This window comes from Sinohyriopsis cumingii, chromosome 4, assembly GCF_028554795.1.
Source record: "Sinohyriopsis cumingii isolate HCF-2022 chromosome 4, ASM2855479v2, whole genome shotgun sequence".
NCBI lineage: Eukaryota > Metazoa > Mollusca > Bivalvia > Unionida > Unionidae > Sinohyriopsis > Sinohyriopsis cumingii.
This window is the reverse complement of record NC_142964.1, coordinates 84,781,150-84,800,892: the sequence shown is the minus strand read 5'-3', so window position 1 is coordinate 84,800,892 and position 19,743 is coordinate 84,781,150. Positions and strand designations below refer to the sequence as shown.

At 34.6% G+C, this 19,743-nt stretch overlaps 1 protein-coding gene across 5 annotated transcripts in view; it reads right to left on the bottom strand.

Moving 5' to 3' along the window:
* Positions 1-5,991: 5,991 nt before the first annotated feature.
* Positions 5,992-19,743, bottom strand: part of LOC149801578 (telomere repeats-binding bouquet formation protein 2-like) — a 50,948-nt gene continuing 37,196 nt past the window's right edge. For 3 of the 5 annotated variants that reach the window (XM_089955812.1, XM_089955811.1, XM_089955808.1), the window contains exons 4-7: positions 17,566-17,705; positions 16,991-17,067; positions 9,485-9,593; positions 5,992-6,333 (exon numbers count right to left, since the gene is read on the bottom strand). In XM_089955812.1, coding sequence (XP_089811938.1) covers positions 6,224-6,333; positions 9,485-9,593; positions 16,991-17,067; positions 17,566-17,705 — 436 coding nt within the window. In that variant the 3' untranslated portion in view covers positions 5,992-6,223. Of the gene's footprint in view, positions 6,334-9,484; positions 9,594-12,881; positions 12,993-16,990; positions 17,068-17,565; positions 17,706-19,743 lie in introns of those variants that run through there. The other 2 variants (XM_089955809.1, XM_089955810.1) reach the window with 2 other exon arrangements.

The following is a 19,743-nucleotide window of genomic DNA, read 5'->3' as shown; positions in this document are numbered from 1 at the left end:
GCATACTAATTGGACTGTTAAATAATATTTGCATACTAGTCAATCTGTTTAATTAAAAATAATAATTAATACACTAGCTGAACCTAATGTATGGTCAAATCATTAGAGAACTGTTCAGGTTAATAACATTGGTTTCATCAAAGATATCTAAGGAATTTAAGAAAATGTATGTATGTATGTATGTATGTATCTATGTGTGTGTGTGTGTCTGTATGTATGTATGTCTGTCTGTATGTAGTGTTTTCTGGCACTTCACCATAAAAGTGGCTATGTAATGCCAACCAATGGTAAAGTTTGACAAAAGCAAAATTTGAACTGCAGAAAAATTTAAAGAAATTGTTTCTTCAAGAAATTCACAATAAAATATTTATTTGATAGTGTGGAAATCAACACTTCAAGAAATTCACATTAAAATATTTATTTGATAGTGTGGAAATCAACACTTCAAGAAATTCACATTAAAATATCTATTTGATAGTGTGGAAATCAACACTTCAAGAAATTCACATTAAAATATTTATTTGATAGTGTGGAAATCAACACTTAACAAGGATGTGCTCCAGGTTACACACTCATCAAGATTCACCTTTCAGGAGGTATGCACGTCAGGTCTGTGTCCTGTACATTATCAACATAATACATAACATCCCTCATTTGTTTTATACAAGGGATGCCAACGTAATACCACCTCATCCCTCAATTGTTTTATACAAGGGATGCCAACGTAATACCACCTCATCCCTCATTTGTTTTATACAAGGGATGCCAACGTAATACCACCTCATCCCTCATTTGTTTTATACAAGGGATGCCAACATAATACCACTTCATTCCTCATTTGTTTTATATAAGGGATGCCAATATAGCACTACCTCATCCCTCATTTGCTTTATACAAGGGATGCAAACATAACACCACCTTGTCCCTCATTTTGTTCTATATAAGGGATGCCAACATAACACCACCTCGTCCCTCATTTGTTTTATAAAAGGGATGCCAACACAATACCACCTCATCCCTCATTTATTTTATAAAAGGGATGCCAACGTAATACCACCTCATCCCTCATTTGTTTTATACAAGGCATGCCAACATAACACAACCTCATTACTCATTTTGTTCTATACAAGGGATGCCAACATAACACTACCTTGTCCCTCATTTGTTTTATACAAGGGATGCAAACATAACACCACCTTGTCCCTCATTTTGTTCTATACAAGGGATGCCAACATAACACCACCTCGTCCCTCATTTTGTTCAATGCAAGCGATGCCAACATATTACAAATCATCCCTGATTTGTTCTGTACAAGGGATGCTAACATAATACCACCTCATCCCTGATTTGTTCTATACAAGGTATGCCAACATAATACCACCTCATCCCTGATTTGTTCTATACAAGGGATGCCAACATAACACCACCTCGTACCTCATTTTGTTCAATGCAAGCGATGCCAACATATTACAAATCATCCCTGATTTGTTCTATACAAGGGATGCTAACATAATACCACCTCATCCCTGATTTGTTCTATACAAGGTATGCCAACATAATACCACCTCATCCCTGATTTGTTCTATACAAGGAATGCTAACATAATACCACCTCATCCCTGATTAGTTCTATACAAGGTATGCCCATCTCCAATAGTGGGTTTGATCTGGAGTTTCTTAAGGTGATCATGCTGATTCATAGAATATTTCAAATTAGTGCTTGGAATCTTCCATTCAGAAATAGGTGAGGGCAGGGCAGCTTTATCTGCCCTTTCATTTACTCTTTATACCAATTTGACTAGGAAGCCAATAATATAGAATACATTTTGCTGATACTATGGAGATTCAGTTTTTGTAATATCTGCGATCTTATTGGGTTATCAGATACAAGATTCTGCAGTTTTAATAGTGGATATGGAATCTGAAAAGAAGTAATTTGTTTCTGAGTGGTTTCAATGTACTCAAAGCACCAAGAATTGCTGTAATTTCTGCACTAAAAATTAAGGCTTTATCCAAAAACTGGCAGGAGATGGTGCCATGGGGTGTTACAATGGCAACTTCTGCTTTGTCTCCAGCTTTCAAACTATCTGTATATAGGGATGGTAAAAAAACTATGAAGACCTTGCTAAAGATCCTGAATTTGCAAAGGTCAGGTATTAATAATTTAGGAAGCTTTGATAACCATGGTAATGATTTGGAAATACAAAAATTTAGCAACATTTTCGTCATTAATTTTTGCAGTTTCTAAATGAGGATTTACTGGTGTGCCAAAAGGTGGAATGGAATTTGATTTCTGAACATGTAAAGAGTGATATTTGGGCCTAAACACTACATCACATATGGGGTTCGAATCTAAAACGTGGAATAAACGTTAGTTAATGACTGAAAATACACCTGAAAATTTTATCTCCTCCACAACAGGAAAAAAAACAACCTTCTGGATAGAGCTCTGGGTCATCATGAATACAATGTTATCATCAGAAAAGCAGTTTTACATCTGAAAAAATTTAACGCCTTTTCTTCTGTCCATTTCTTAACTATGTTGAACTTTGTGCTTAGCTGTAGCTTATTCTTGGGGAAACAAATGATGAGGAAACAAGAAGCATTTTGGTAGCATCATTTACAACAATGTCAGGACCCATTTCAACTAGAATCAGCCTGGGAAATCTTACTCTATCATTTGTTACCCTGCATGTCCAAATGTAACTAGGCAGTAACCATTACAATCAATGTTAAAGATGCTGTTTACAATTGATTGGTGTGAAATGATATACACTGGTTTTATATTTGTACTGCACTCTGTATGTCCAAATGTAACTAGGCAGTAACCATTACATTCAAAGTTTATGATACTGTTTACGAAAGATTGGTGTGAAATGATAATACACTGGTTTTATCTTTGTAATACACTCTGTATGTCCAAATGTAACTAGTCAGTAACCATTACAATCAAAGTTTAAGATACTGTTTACAATTGATTGGTGTGAAATGATAATACGCTGGTTTTATCTTTGTAATACACTCTGTATGTCCAAATGTAAGTAGTCAGTAACCATTACAATCAAAGTTTATGATACTGTTTACGAACGATTGGTGTGAAATGATAATACACTGGTTTTATGTTTGTAATACACTCTGTATGTCCAAATGTAACTAGTCTGCGTGTCCAAATGTAACTAGGCAGTAACCATTACAAAGTTTAAGATACTGTTTATGATTTATTGGTGTGTAATGATAATACACTGGTTTTATCTTTGCAATTTACTCCGATTTTATCTTTGTAACACACTGTCTTTCACTGGACCAGTCATAGATCCTTAATAGGCTGACAGAATAACATAGATTAATGGATATATTGGTTGACACTTAAGGAAACTCTTTGATGCTTTGAAATAATACTTTAGCCATCTTATCTGACAATATATTAAGAGATAAATAGCATTTGCCAAGCCAAGAGAGATCATTGCAAAATAGACTCAAATTAAGCAAATTCTTGATTAGTTTCAGTGTAATTTCGTTTTTTTGTCTCTTTTACAGTGTGAATCAAGAAGTCTCCCTGATAATCAAGTTTCATTCTACTGCAAATACAAGATGTCATATATGAAATCAAAACCCCAAATTCTCGCAATTAATCTTTTCTTAGAGTTTAATTTGTTAGGTTTGCTATAAACATCTTCCAGACATTGGATTAAATAAAGTTTCTTTATTTTGTGTTTGATTAAAAAAAAAATCCTGTGCATGCCTTGAATATGATTAGAGGATTAACTTAACATTTGATAAAATACAAGTTAGACTGGTTTTAAACACCCGTATGTAGGAGCCTAAAGATGTAAACAAATCTTGTTTGTTCATCTGAGAGTCTGGGTAAGCTGATATCTAAATAGCATTACTTGTATGGTATTGAAAGAAAACAGATAATTTAATATACTGAATGACTAATTGAGTGTTCTATTCAGTGAATTTGCAAAATGTATATTTGCTCAAAGTTTCTAAATGTTAAACACAGTTCACCACTTTATCAATCAATGTGAACAGCTTATGGAAGCCTCCATCTAATAAATAAATGGATTAATAAAAATAGAACATTCATAGTATTCTTTTGTTCAATGGAATCAACTTTCTGTCCATGTACGATCTGCAGGAAATTGTATAGTTTTGTAAAGAAGGACACCTTGGACATGTGATCACCAGATAGTTCAGTGGAATAACATTCTATATACTGAATGAAAGCTTAGTGACTTCAGTGTCGATTACTTTATAATATATTGTACATGGAAATGTTATTTTATAAAATACGGCCTCAAACGAGAATAGTCTTTGATTAACTCAATCACCTGCTAGAAAAAAACTGAGACAATAACAACCCTGAGGTAATAGTAAGATTCATCAAAATAACAAGGTTTTGTTTTTAAATGGTTTATGCCAGCACAGACTACATTGCTGTATCAAAATATAAACTTCATCATTTTTTGTCAAGTGAGTAAACTATATTCCAGATATGAATAAAAAAATACGTTAAGGTTTACAATCTGCTTGCCTATTTTTTCCCCTTGGATTTTGCACTTAATTCCTATCATTTAAAGAAAGGAGCTATTTTCATGAATTATAGAATGTAACAATCTTGTTTATACATCATATGGTTGTTTTGTTTCAGTGGTGAGTACAAACTTTATATTGTTACTTTTACAGATTTTAGCCTGCACACTGATTACTTCAGCAACACACATGCAATAAACCTATTTTATGTTATGAACACAACTATTAGCCAACTTATCTATACATGGATGTTTATATCATATGAATTTGAGTCAAAGGTCATCAAATGATTCAGGTTCATGAAAAAATAAAAGTAAATATACCGCAATATCTGCTTATAAGATAAAGAAGAAGCTGACAATGTTAGCATTTATTCTTGGCATAATCATGCAGGGCAAATTTTAAGCATGTTGGACAACAAAATAAGAATCATTCAGAAAAATGCTTCTGTTTTAAATACATGTCAAGGTCGGACCAAGGTCAAAATACCAACTATTTCATCTTTTTTATAACTCCAACCAAATTTCTCTAATACTCCAATCATGTCTTTAACTCTGTACAGCGATTTAAAAGAAAAAGTAAAAAAATTAAAACTCTTATTTCTCTTTTTTTCTCTCCAAAACCCTCTTCATCTAATAACAAGATTACCGTAAATGGCACATTATATGCCAGCAGTGTGTTAACAGTCCTCTTTGTAGGCACTAGTAGATCATGGCTGACAAAGTTTGATCAAGTAACTTTACTTCAGAACAAAAGTTAGTCTGTATAGCCAATTTTTCTATCTGAGCCAAAACTGACCTGAGCTCAGACTTCCGGATGTCAGACCTCTTCCATGCCTTATGTGCAAGTGCTCCACAAACTGTTGTCAATGTACATGGTCTAAACCTAAAACTATTAAGCAAAAACAATTTGTCTTCTTTCAGTCGGCGACTGTGATGTTTGAACTTTTCATCCCAAACTGGCTTCTTTCTTACCCGACACACAAAGTCATCCACAAACTTAAGTGAAGGTACACAGATGAAAACTGAAATATTTTGGGGCAAAAACCATTTCATTCTTTTAGTCAGTGACTTTAACCTTCAACCTTCGAACCCAAAATCAAAATATTTTTCTTACTCCAGGTGCAAACCATACACCAAGTTTTGTCAAGGACTGAAGTGTGTAGACAAATGTTGCTGTACAGGAATTCTTGTTTTTGTCTGCAATTTGACCTTCTGACCTAAAAAATGACAGTCTTCTTTCTTTCCTAAAAAAAGAACTTACCTGCAAAATTCTGTAAAGACAGGTGCCATAGAACTTGGTTATTTTGTGAGAAAGGAAATGTTAATGGACAGACAGACAGAGCTCCAACATAAGGTAAAAGAATGGACTTAATTAGGTTAGGAAGCAAATTGTAGGTCTCAATTTCAAGTGAATTTTTGAGAACTTTGAAGAGATGAAATTGGAAACAAACAAATAATGAAAATGGAAATTTATTCTGTATTGTGAATCAATGATCACTAACAATACTGAACACTTAAAATGGAAACTGATTCTATGCGAGTCCTTACTCACTGATAATAATGATTCAGCAAAACACAACTTACACAAATGGTTAAAAGAAAACTTATTCAATGAATTAGGACACTATCTTATTTAGAGATAATATATTTATTTACACTTTGTACAGCATTTAATATTTATATTTATCAGTTTGTCTTTTTTCTCTTTTTATGAAATATTTCATAACCTCCTTCTCCAGGAATAAAATCTTCCAGAGGTCCAGTTATCTTTGGCAAGTCTTCTATTCTCCAAACTGCTGAAATCGAGAAGCAATCATGGTTTAAAAATTTTCTTAGAAGTCCTCACACAATGTACTGTTACTATTAGTTTGTCCTTCCTTAGAATATTGTACAATTACTGTTATGAGTGCAAGACTAACGTTCCCCATGCTGAGAGGTTATATGGTTGTCTTTACATTTCAGACAGATTATGATTCATCATAAGTCTTACAATGTTGATAAGACAATAGTTTCATGAGAAGTGGCAGCTTTGCTCGATGTCCAAGCGATATCATTTTCATTTGGGACCAAGCCTGAAATGGGTTATGTTACCAAATATGCATTTTATTTGTGTTCTGTTTGCACTGGTTTCAATTTGTCATGTTCCTTTTATGTTTTCAGTTCATCCCATTTGTCATTTTGTTTATGGTCTCAGAAATACATTCACATTGTGCATTTGTCCCTTTCAATGATTATATCTTTGTATCTTGTTTTATTACAAGGGAGTTGTAATGATATAGTAAATGTATAAAATGCAAAGACAGCAGTGAATTTACTTAAAACATAAACTTAATTGCAACATGTATCAAAACGTAGTAAAGTTTTAGTCAGAAAATTATATTAATGTAATGATGCTAATACTTGGGACAGGAAATAATAGTAATAAATTTTCATGTCCCAAGATTTGCATGCACGTAAAAAATACTTCAAAAATATGTGCAAAATCCATTATAGTAAATGTATAAAATGCAAAAGACAGCAGTGAATTTACTTAAAAGATAAACTTAATTGCAACATGTATCAAAACATAGTAAAGTTTTAGTCAGAAAATTATATTAATGTAATGATGCTAATACTTGGGACAGGAAATAATAGTAATTAATTTTCATGTCCCAAGATTTGCATGCATGTAAAAAATACTTCAAAAATATGTGCAAAATCCATGTGGATTAAAACCAGAATACAAACATAAAATATACTGAAGAATTATTTACATTCAGCAATCACTTTAACTAGTTTAAATGTCTAACTTTTGCCAAATGATCATTAAGTTAAAAAAATTCAGCAATGAGCATAAAAAGTGCCCAATCTGAGTCCTGTATCACATAACTCGCATATTCTTCTTTACAAATTTGTAAAGCAGTGTTGACTTGTCCATTTTCTGACCAGACATGTTTTAAAGTTTAAAAAGACCCATCCACTCTAAGAATTTTCATCCATAAGTCAAAAAGCCCATTTTGCTTAAAATCTGGTGTCATTTTCTATAAAAGTACTGACTGATCCACTATCTAACTTGAGTATCAATATAATTGGCATAACTTTTGGTACTATTTTCATGAAGGGCAACTGCATGTCACAATAAGACTTTTGGTGAAAAACCAATGTCACAACAACCATCCATTTTGCAGCAGTAGTAATAACAAGATTTCCAAATCGACTGTCATTGCAGCCAATGCTGGATGTTGGAGGGTCATCGTTTTCTCTTCGAACCAACCTGCTACCATAAGAAGTCTATTTGTGAAAATCCTATGCTGATACAAGCACCTATTTTGGGAAATTTAGTGATGACATGATTGTGACAATCATGGTCAGTATGGCCATGTTTGATGTCAGATAAGCATCATTTTCATTCAAGCTCAACTAGACATCATAAAAAGTCTTACAGTAAAGTCATATTGCTAAGACTATCCATTCTGGAGCAGTAGCAATAAGAATATTCTCACTATTATGGCCATATTGTACATCTAAATGGCATTTTTTCATTTAGGTCCACCTAAACCTGGGATGACTTTGTATGTAAAGTTTCATAGTGACCATCAAAGTAGTTTTAGGAGTACCCTGAGAGTTGAATAAGCTTACTTTTTGCTAACAGAAGTGGTGAAAAATTGTAATCTGAACTATATAGTAATAATATTAGTATCCCTATTTCATTGAGGCAATAAAATCATAGCTAATATATTACATGCCATAATTACAGTACACTGTATGAAAAATGCACATTTATTTTTTTACTAATAACCTGGATCTGCAGTCAAAATAACGGGAAAATATGAGCAGCAGCAATAAAATGATTATCACCATTGTGGCCATATTGTACATCTAAGTGGCATTTTTTCATTTAGGTCCACCTAAACCTGGGATGACTTTGTACGTAAAATTTCATAGTGACCATCAATGTAGATTTAGGAGTTACAATAGCAATCTTGATGGGCAGATGCTGCCATCACAAAAGCTTTTCTGATCTTTGAGCTCAAATCTATGGTTGTATTTGTAAAACATTTATGCCATCTAATACAAATAAAGTATGTCCCCATGGAAACCAGGTGTAAACTTTGGCAGAAAAAACAGCCAAACATACTTTACACTGTCAAAAATTACTGAGTGGCAAAATAAGCAATCAGATTTACACATGCATATAAAGATATACAGCAAATTTCATTTGCCTAGATCAGGTGTTCACTGAATGTCTGTGCTAATAATGTTAACATTAAAAAAGTCCCCTAAATTGTGAGAAGAAAAAAAACCCCAAACAAAATATTGTCTAAATGGCATACAAATTTAACTGGATGATCTATAGACACATAGGAATACTCTTATAAAACTTATGTTTTCTATGTTAATTATTTTTAATAATCTTGCTGATAAAGTTTTCAACAAAAAAAGTTTAAAGTATATAAAACCAATGCTGTAAAAAATGCTTGTCTGGCATCAAAATCTTATCAAGGCACCTACACAAGATTATAAACATGCTATCAAATTTAATTTGTCTATGTTCTTTTTTCATAATAGTGCTAACAAGCTAGCCTAGGAGGAATGGACTGAAAGATGGACAAACATAGAGAGTAGTACAAATCAACATACAAACCCACTACAGAGAATGTTAAGATCCATTGTCGTAAAATTTGTTTTAAATTCTGCATTTTACACAGGCTATAAACATATAGAAACTGAGCAATCACTTTAAAAAATGTCAGCATAACAAAGTTTCTGATCTGAATGAAAGTAAAATGACGAATTAAACAAATCAAACCTGCAATAGATTTTTCAATAAATCAATGGCACATGCTAGCAACAAAATCTGTATAATAAAGCTTCTGTCAGCTGCAATTGTTCTTCTAAAATCAAGTTCTAGATGATTAGTTATTTGTAACCAATTAAAACAAATCAAAATACTGATCCTGCTCATACCGTTAACTTCTCTTCCACGTGAGGAAGCAGATGGTTTTTCTTTGTTAGCCGTTGTACTGTTCCCTAAAGCAGTGACTTGTGTCTGTGTAACAAAATCTCTTTTTTCAGTCTGAAAAAATACATAATATAAAAACATACTGCAACACAGGTAGCCAGTCCACATAGTCACAACACCATCTAACACATGAACCAAACTCGTAGTTAATTTATCTTGTATAATTTCACCTTGACTGAAGTTAGAATCATTAAAATATTGGCATTATTTTATTGTTTGAAGACTCTACATAATGGAGGGAATCCAAACATGATTTTTTTTATTGCTCGGTTTCAGGTCAGAGCTGAACTTTTGTGCTGGTATCAATCACCTTGGTAAGTGACACATACTGACTTGTGGATACATGTACTGAAACTGGAGTGAGAAGAAAATTTTGGAGCAACCAGCTGTGACATTGTCTATTAATGTTGGTATCTCTTATCTTCTGTTCTCGACCATATAGATAAGACCACAGACCTGTATGTAGGAGATGAAAACATGAGGGAGTCTCTTTCATGTCTACTGCCTTTGGCATCTCCAAGTGCAATAAATAATCAAAATTTGCATCTCCATAAAAGTATTTTTTAAATCAAATGAAGCCAAAAGACTAATCATGTCAAATTCTATTCAGAGAAAATTGAGAAGCTGTCATTTAAACAACTATTTTTTTCTAACCAAAGAACGTTTATTTAGAAGTCATTTCAAGTTTTTCTAATTTTAGTAAGGGCAGCCATACCTGACCAGCATCATTTTGCCTAGGTTTGAAAGTTCTTCATGCCAGCATGAGTCAATTCTGTCGAGTCTACTCAAATTCCATACAGTGGTCTTGATGAAACTTAAGAATGGTGGCCTGATGGTCGATCAGCATTGTTTGTACGAATGTGAGGGATCTTCATGCCAATGTTTTGTCAAATGTTATTAAGTGATCTTCGAAAATCTCAATGGGTTTCATGACAAAATAAATTCTATTCAGCAAGGTAGCTACAGTAACTCAGATAGTAGAGGACTAGACTTGTAATCCAAAGGTTGCAGGTTTGATACCTGCCTGGGCAAGCCATGTCTGGCTGCCTAGTTTGTAGGTCCTTGGAAAAGGCACTTAGCTCCCATTGGAATGATATAGTATTTAACATGTTTAAAGTGCCAGACGCCCCCCCCCCCCAGCAATCTGTTCAATAGCTTGGGGAAAATCATTTAAAAGGTTTTCTACCTTTAGTAATAGCAGCAATATTTGCTGGTGGACTAGTATTAATTGTATGAACCTGAATGGTGTTCATGTCAGGATGTTTCCTGTCAAATTTGCTCAAATTTTGCTTGGCAGTTGTTAAGAAGTAGCCATTGAAAACTTTTCTGTTATTAGTAATGATGAGATAGTTTAACAACACAGTGGCATCATTTGCAAAAAGTAAGGGTTCTTGAACCAAGATGCTCTGTGCCAAGCTTAGATGAAATTGTTCGGGAGGTTTTACAGAAGCTGAAAATTGCAAGTTTTGACGGACAACAGACAAGAGTTTCTATTTTAGGTAATGGTGGTCATATATGACGGTGGATTGACATCACTTGCAAAATCTTGTAAGGTCTTCAAGCGTGAATACTTTCTGTCAAATCTGATCAAAGTCTGTTCAGTGTGTTTGGAGACGCAATTGAAAATTGTTCCTAGCTCCAGTAATGAACATTTAAACTGGAAAGCAGATCTGCATCATTTGAAAGACTTTACTAACAGGATGCTCTCTACCAAGTTTGTGGAAATTAGTCTGGAGGTTTACGAGAAGTTGAAAGTAGCAACTGGTGATGGATGCTGCCTAGCCAGACTAATGAAAGATGCATGCTGCATGACTGACAGAAGGTCACACAATGACTCTATGTTATGGCCTAGTGAGATGAAAACTAAGTTCGATCCATAAAATTCCGTTACACACTGCATTCAGCAAGGATGACAAAATTGGCTATGACTCAAATAATACTGCAGAAACAGGGATTAGTCAAGAAGCACATCCTCATGTGATGACTATTATATTTCCAAAATTTCATGCGGGAATTGTGTGATGGACAGAAGGATGGATGGATATAATGAATCCTATATATACCTCCACCAGAAATGGTGGTGGTGTGTGTACATGCATGGGAATGGGTAGGCTGGTTGTACTGTAATTACCATATATGTTGGGACACCATAAATGAATTTTTAAAGTAATTTTTGTGTGCACTGTATGTTCTGGGATGCATCGCTTTGTTTGAGTCATAAGATGTGGGACACCTTTTAAATCATTTGAAAACTACATGTTGGAAAATGCATTCCAACTCAAATTTTATTTTAAAAATATAAACTGTGTACTTGAGATAAAACTCTTTAATTCACTGCAGCAACATCCCATCAACCTAAACCTTCTGCTGCACACATACAATCCATTCTTTCAGTGGATGAATATTTTGTTTAGCTATCTTCTGCCGTGAAAAATTATCGTTGTAGGCAACACAGGACTGAAGTCAGATTTTTAAAAAAATCTGCATCAGTTGTGCTAATACTCACTTTTAACCCCCATCTTATCAACAGTCAGTCCAGGAATGAGATCAAAGTACATGGAAATTTCATCGATAATCATATTGTCTGCAAAATCATCTTCTCTTCTGGCCTTCACAAATTCATCCAATGATTTTATTTTCTCCAAATCTTCTGGGTGACACTGGGTCATCGATATACAAACACAAAGCACTATATTGTGTCACTTTAAAAATTGTTGTATTGTTTCAATTTAATTTAAAAATTCCTGTGAATCTGGTGAAAAGGAACCGAAGTCAGCTTTTCCCACTGTCTATACCATCTTATTTTCAACCTCACAATAACCTCTTCTGTTGTTTGGAAATCTACATCTTGTAACTCTGACCTGACCATCTCCTTTTCCTCAACATTTCATAATTTAGATAGTTCTCCAACATGTATAATTTCTCTAGTAACTCTTTTTATTTCATTTTCTATATTTGCTCAATTTTTTTAAATGAATGATAGAAAACTCACATATTTTACACTTCATATATAAGTGCTGCCTATTTGTTTGAAATTAAACTCCTGCAATTTTTCCTTTCACTTACTACTATAAATATAATCAATCAAAAGTCTTGTATTAAATTCTTAATAACCCTCATTCATTAGAATCTAAGTTTTGAAATTCAACTGAAATACTAGAATGATCGGTTCTAACTTAAGGAATAATATTTGTCTCTTTAACAAATGGTAAAAAGAAATTAGAAAATAATACAATGCATTATTAGCAATTTGTGAAAAGATATAACTGTCATTACTGCCTTACTGACTTTGCCAGTTTGGAGGGAGGCTTATGATTCACAAAACTGGTATAACAATTAATATACTCACACTCAGGAAAGGAGTGTCCACTACTGTAAGCTGGCATCTGATTGGGCCAGTTTGTGTGCCTTAATTATTAGGCCCGAGGATAATAGGCCTTCACTCTGGTGTGCCTAAGACCAAAGGTAGAAGGAGAAAGTAATATGTTACTGCCAAAAAGTTGCACTCATGACATCATCCAATGATGAACGAGTTAGATATGTCCATGAAGCAGCAATAGCCATTACTTCATGGGCTGTAATTCTCATGAAGAAAGGTCCTTTTCAGTGAGGGACTGATAAGATCTGATAGCGAGGACAATCTGACTGTAAATGATGGATGATAAAATATCAGTAGGTAGGAAGGAATAATAGGTAGGAAAAGACAGTTCCTACAATTTCTTCTCTTTTTACAATTGGCAAATTAGAACTGTAAAGCCCTAACTGGGCACAGAAGTTTATCTTGATCATCCCCAGTGCAAAGACTTGAATGAGACTGGGGAACTCAAGAGGAAGTAGCGCTACCAAAGGCAGCAGAGTCTTTGCTAGAAGCCAGGTTTTGCAAAGGAACTCATTATTATCACTGAAATGTAAATGAGTTCCCTACAAACAGGGGATGAAGGTCACTACTCTCTGCAGATGCAAAGGAGAGTAAAATGACAATTTTAGGGGTACGATACTAAAAAGAAGCTTTACACAATAGTTCATAAGGGGATTTGACCAAGCCCATAAAACACACAAGATTCTATCAAAGGCATTAGTGAGAGTGATACAGTTATCTGCAGTTCAAAATACTTGACAAGATTGGAGAGATCAGGATCAGAGACAATAGCCAAACCCTTGGAGAACTTGAGCATATTGGACAGTGCTGCCTTATAGCTGGTTACAGTTCAGAGCAAACATTCTCTCTTTGAACAGGAAGATAAGAAAGTCTGCCACCACACTTTGAGAGATACAAGTGGAATTGACAAACTGCACCAATCAAAGAAGATTTTCTACTTTAAATCGCAGAACTTGGAAGTGGACCATCTCTTGCATAGTTTTCATTTTTACATACTTCCACAGTCTAAGATTGCTTCAAGAAAATGGACAGCTTCCTGACTAGTCTCACCTATATTGCAATAATACTGAGAGAGTTTGGGCTACAAGTACTATGATCATGGTCAAATCAATGCCAGAAATCTTGAGGTAAAACAAGTTCCCCATTGCCAGTGCTTTGTACATGCAACAGTGAGTGAAGAGAAATAAGGATTATAAATTAACCATTATTAAAATTAATCCACTCCCGGGTAATGCAGTACATGCCAACAAAACCCATCTAAATATTCATTCATATATAATGCACAGGTATTTCATACACAATCCTGTGACACTATCAAACATTTGTTGTTGTCTCAAATAGTTGGGATACAAACTGTAAATACAATGTCAAACAAGGGGTGATAACTCTAAAAATACTAACTGAGCATTTATATCTGCCTCAGAAGAAGGCCAGGAAGATCACAGAAAACCAACAGCTCTTCGGCCAGTCAGTATAGAAAGGAAAAGTCCTAGCAATACTTCTGACTATTCTGATTTCTGAAATTTTTCAGTTTTTTTCTTCTTCTAATTTTACTTTCACTTCAGTCCTGCATGCATTGGTATCAATTTTCCATCAGTAACGTTGTCATCAGTATTTTCATTTTTGTTAGTTTTTCCAATTCATTACACAGATGCAGATGAAACATTTTTCATTTTTACTTTGTTGAATTTGGTAATTATTCATTCAGTGCAGAAGGTTATTTACCATCATGTGTTTTTAATCAAGCACACTTTCTAGGGTACATTTATATTTTTCTCACAGGCTATAACTTCATTAAGCTGTCATTTAGATTTCACCATAGAGCAGGGGTGTCAAACTCAATCGCTCAGCGGGCCAAAACTCAAATCACACATAAGGTTGCGGGCCGAACAGGATAAACATTCAATAAGCGGAAAATTAAACCTTTTTTAAACATTAATATAAATTAAAACAGAAAAAAGTTTTAATAATAAAAAATCATTGGCATACCCATTTTCGCTCTTATGCCAATTTGTCACAGCTGGATGTTTGGAATCTTTTCTTGGCTACAAGTTCGTTTATGTTGGGAGTAATGTTCTGTGTCATTGAGATTCTCATGATGGACTGCAAGTGTTCATCAGTGAGACGACTCCTGTGTGATGTTTTGTTAATCTTCATCACAGAAAACAGCTGCTGACACAGATATGTGCTACCAAACATGCTCAAGGTTCAAGCCGCATGTAGACGAAGCTGCGGCATCTCTTCAAGAATGAAACGAGTGAACTGTACAGGTCCCACAGTGTCGTACTTTGCCTTTAGTGTCCCATTACACTGCAGCTCTATTAGCTCCATCTGCAAATTTACAGGTGCAGTTTCCACGTCTATGGCAAATGGGTTACGAAACAGCTCGAAATTACTTTTCTGTGCTTCAAAGTCACTAAAGCGCCGTGCGAACTCGGCGCGAAGTAAGCTAAGTTTTTCAGCAAAGTGTGCATTGGGAAACACCATAGCGTTGACTTGGTTCAACATTGCTTGGCAACAAGAAAAGTGAGACAAGTTGCATTGGTGCATTTGTGTCTCCCATAGCTAGTTTTGATTTAAAAAAAAGGATTGTGCATCTACCGACAGACACTTGATTGATATCACGTTAGCCATAGCGGGAAAAGGTGATGTAATATCCAGGCACTACACTACTTTCATTTCTTACACGGGACACAAACTACTGCAAGATTAAATGACAGTCACAGCAATGAGTATTTAATTTCTTTATGTGATTATAATGAGGATTGAGTTCATCGTGCAATTTATTTTTTAAACAAACAATTGCAATAAAAGCAATGGTCTTTGTTTGCATTTTAACAACAAATTGTATGTTATGAGCAATCTGCAATGAAGTGATCATTTTTATATGGATACTTTGACTTTACTAAATTATTTTTGCAAGGAAGGTCACAATGAAAATTCGTATTAAAGTGGAAGGATAAAACATATGGCTGCCATTGAGTCAGAGGTAACCATTCCTCCAAAGACATAAGCAAGATTGACAAAATCTCATGCCAGTCCTGGACTTCATAAAGCTTGTGCAGCACAGATGATGCATGAAAATACCCAGCATGTGCAGAAAATCCCTGACGTTACAGTTGGTAGCACTCCACTAGGAAAGGCCACTTTAAAACTAAAACAGAACAAAATGAAAACTAAAATATAATGAGTGCTCTCTTTAACACAGCATACGTCATAGACCAACATGGAAAACAAGTTCTGGTATGCAAATGCAGTGTGCACTCCAGGAGCAGAACAGTCTTAAACTTTATGACAATTATAAGAACAGACTCAGGGCAAGAGAATTTAAGGTCAATTGATGAAGTCTTGAGAAAAGTAGTTAGGGAAAGTCTGAATTCCAGTAAATTCCTTTCCAGTCTTGCTGATGAAGTATGGATGCTACCATATTGGACCAAGAAGAGGTGATATAGTGACAAGAACAAAATTAAGTTCTTTGAAGAAGTAAAATGTTGTATATTGTTTATTTTGTTTGTAATATGAATTAAAATAAATACATCTTGTCAAACTTAGGGAAGCGATACATATTTTGGGACAAGTGAAAATGAAGGTGGGACAAGTGAATTTTCTGAAAGCACTTGTCCTGGACAAGCAGTTGAAAAAAATATTTGATCAACCCTAAAAACTGCAGAAGTACAAATCTGACTTCAGTGAGCTGAATCTAAAAGAAATGAGAAATTTTTTAAAATCATGGGCATATTAAAAAGAGTGTGATGGGGGGGGGAGGATACAATTTGTAACATGCTGATCAGACAGATTCCATTTTCTTTGAGCTAACACAATATCTTCTCATGATATAAAAACACATCAAGTTTCATGAAAATATCTCAGTGGTGTGAAGGATGTACAGACCCAATGACCCCCTCTTATTTTGTTTGGAGGCATACTGATCCGTCAACAAAATGACCCTGGCTACAGTATCAAAAAGGCATAGGGAAATACCATGGCAACAGTATCATAGAGGCATAGAGAAATAGCATTCAGAAGCAACTTGTGTGAATGATCATGTGATCATACATGTTCTAGCTATTACCTTGGTAACATTGTCTGCAGAACTATCTGACATATTTCCATCTATTTCCCATTCAAACGTCATCTGCTTCTTCACCACTGAGAGTTTAAATAAAAAGAAAAGCTGTTAAGTTTCAAAAATCAAGTTCACATGAAAATGTATACATTCAATATAGAACAAGTGATTTGGTCTAAGAAACTATTTCTAACACAATATTAATATCATAAAATGACTAACAACCATTCCACAGGAAAGAAATACAAAAGTCTGTTTGTAAATAAGAGTGAGTAAATAAGAATCTGGTCTTGCTAATTTAAGACTATGGGAAAAATATAAATGTTTAAAAAATCTCCACACTAATCCTCAAGATGGAATATGCAATGCTATTACCAATAAAAATAACTAAATACAATACCCAAAGGTTTTAATATTCATGTAACATAAAACTTGCAGATCATTTTCTACTACTGATCTTCTTGATATGATTTTGAAAATATTTTGTTATTGTAACTAGTCTCTAGTTGATAAAATAAATTTGCAAAAACCTTGTGCAAAGTTCCTGATTTATATCACTGTAACATGGATGGTCAACCTACATTGCTGGATTTCTTTAGGTGGTAGAAAGTATTTTCCCACAGCTACTGCCTTCACATCACCTTTTTTCCAACACTGATTAATGAAATTGGGATGGAAAACTGCCAGATGCTCATCAAGATATGCCTGACACTCATAAATCCTGTAATTAAATGTCCAACATACAATATCAATTATTTTAAAGTAATAATCAAAGGCAGCACCTACTGGAAATGTATTCAGAAATGCATAACCTGTATTTTACATAAAGGTTGTAGCTGCCATTTTGTAATATTATCTGACAAGTGTCACACAGCATATTCCAACACTAAATGACCAGTTTTGTTTTGGGACAATCACAACTATATGAAATGCATGCACTTCTGAAAATCCAAAAATGTATAATCTTACCTGAAATGACCATAACCTTTAAGTAACTGGCCCATCCATTCCATGGGGCCTCCATGATATATATTTGCTGTAAGTTGCATAATGCATCAGTGGATCAGGATTTATGCTTCTTTGTTCTACTGATTAATCCAAACCAACTGCAGACCCAAAATCTGCCAGTATATAATGCACTGGTAGATGCAATTCTATGCAGTCGGATCCAACTTACAAGTGAGTATATACAATCCAAAATGGAACACTATTCTCACAAACCTGATCCACTGGAACATTATTCAATGTCAGATCAGGGTCTATGTCTGCATGACAATTCTAACTAAGGATTAATATCAGTCACTTGTTTCTTACATCAGTCAAGTGGCTACCCAACAATGGTCTGTGCATTTCTAATTTTCTCCACACTCAGGCATGAGACTGGTTCATTATATAAAACAAATCTGAAAACTGGAAGGTGGTGGGGGTGGTCTTAGAGGGCTTTGCCCTTATTTGGAGCCTACTTGGGGTACTGCTCTCCAAACAAAAACTATTTTATGAAAATAGAAACCACCTGAATTAGCTCTTCTGGCACCTTTTGTTTTCTTCACTATTTTTTTAATAAATAGTTAATACTTTGTTATTTACTTTCCTCAAATGAAAATCCTTGGAAGAGGAACTGAAAAATGGTGTTTTATCTCATGTACACTTAATAGGAATATTCATTTTTTGTCATTGCAGCTTCACATTCAACTGACTCAATTTCTTTTCTCAGAAATTTCTATGTGGCCACCTAATGCCTTTTTTCATTAGAAGCATTAATTCATATCCTTCTCATGGAAGGTATAGTTTGCTTTTCAGGAATACTACTTGTGGATAAACTGTTCAAGAATTTGACTGTCAATTTACAGCTCCATTCACTCCCATTTCAATACACTTTTAACATCTTTGAAATTTATCTAGCTACACAAACTGGTTCTACAACATATTCTTTATATATATTCAGTCATCTACCAGCTGCACACAGTGACCTCATGGAGCACACCTACAAAATAAGCTGCCCCCTCCCCCTGCCCCAATTTTTCCAGCAAAATTTATCCAAGATTTCACAACTCTTCCTAGCTGGGGAAAGTCTCAGGCCTGCATCTTAAAGACTAAACTAGGCCAACATCAATGCAATCAGTAGTCTTTAATATCATTTTGTCATATCCTGTTCCAGATTTAACACTAAATGTGTGTGTGATTTGGATTTTTAACATCACCTTAACAATTTTCCAGTCATATTGCTACGATGACTGCAGTGTGGCAGTTTATAGTGATGTCTAGCAATGAAGCATCATGCCACAGACATATAGGATGATGCCCCACCCAGTCACATATACCTGACACCAGGCCGATCAGTCCAAACACAAAACTCTTAATGCTGAGCTCCTAGCAAGGCAACTGTTAGTACCATTTAAAGTCTTTGGTATGACTCTGTTCGGATTCAAACCCGCAACCTCTCATATCCGAGGCGGACGCTCTAACCACTAGGCCACTGGAGCAGTCAACACTAAATAAGAAGTATTAATTTAAAACAAGTGCACAAGCAACCTTGTCTGAAACTGTGTCAGCAATCTAAAAGCTCACACACACACATGGGATTTAAAAGTGATATGAATGCAAAAATTTTGCTAAAAAAAGCGATCAATCAGAAGTAAATCAAATGGGACTGAATGATTTTAAAATATTTCATTTTGGGATTGGAGTCCGTTTACACTGACTTGGGCTCTAGCATTGGCTCCTGAAGATAGATAAAAAGCACTGCTGTTGCAGAAATA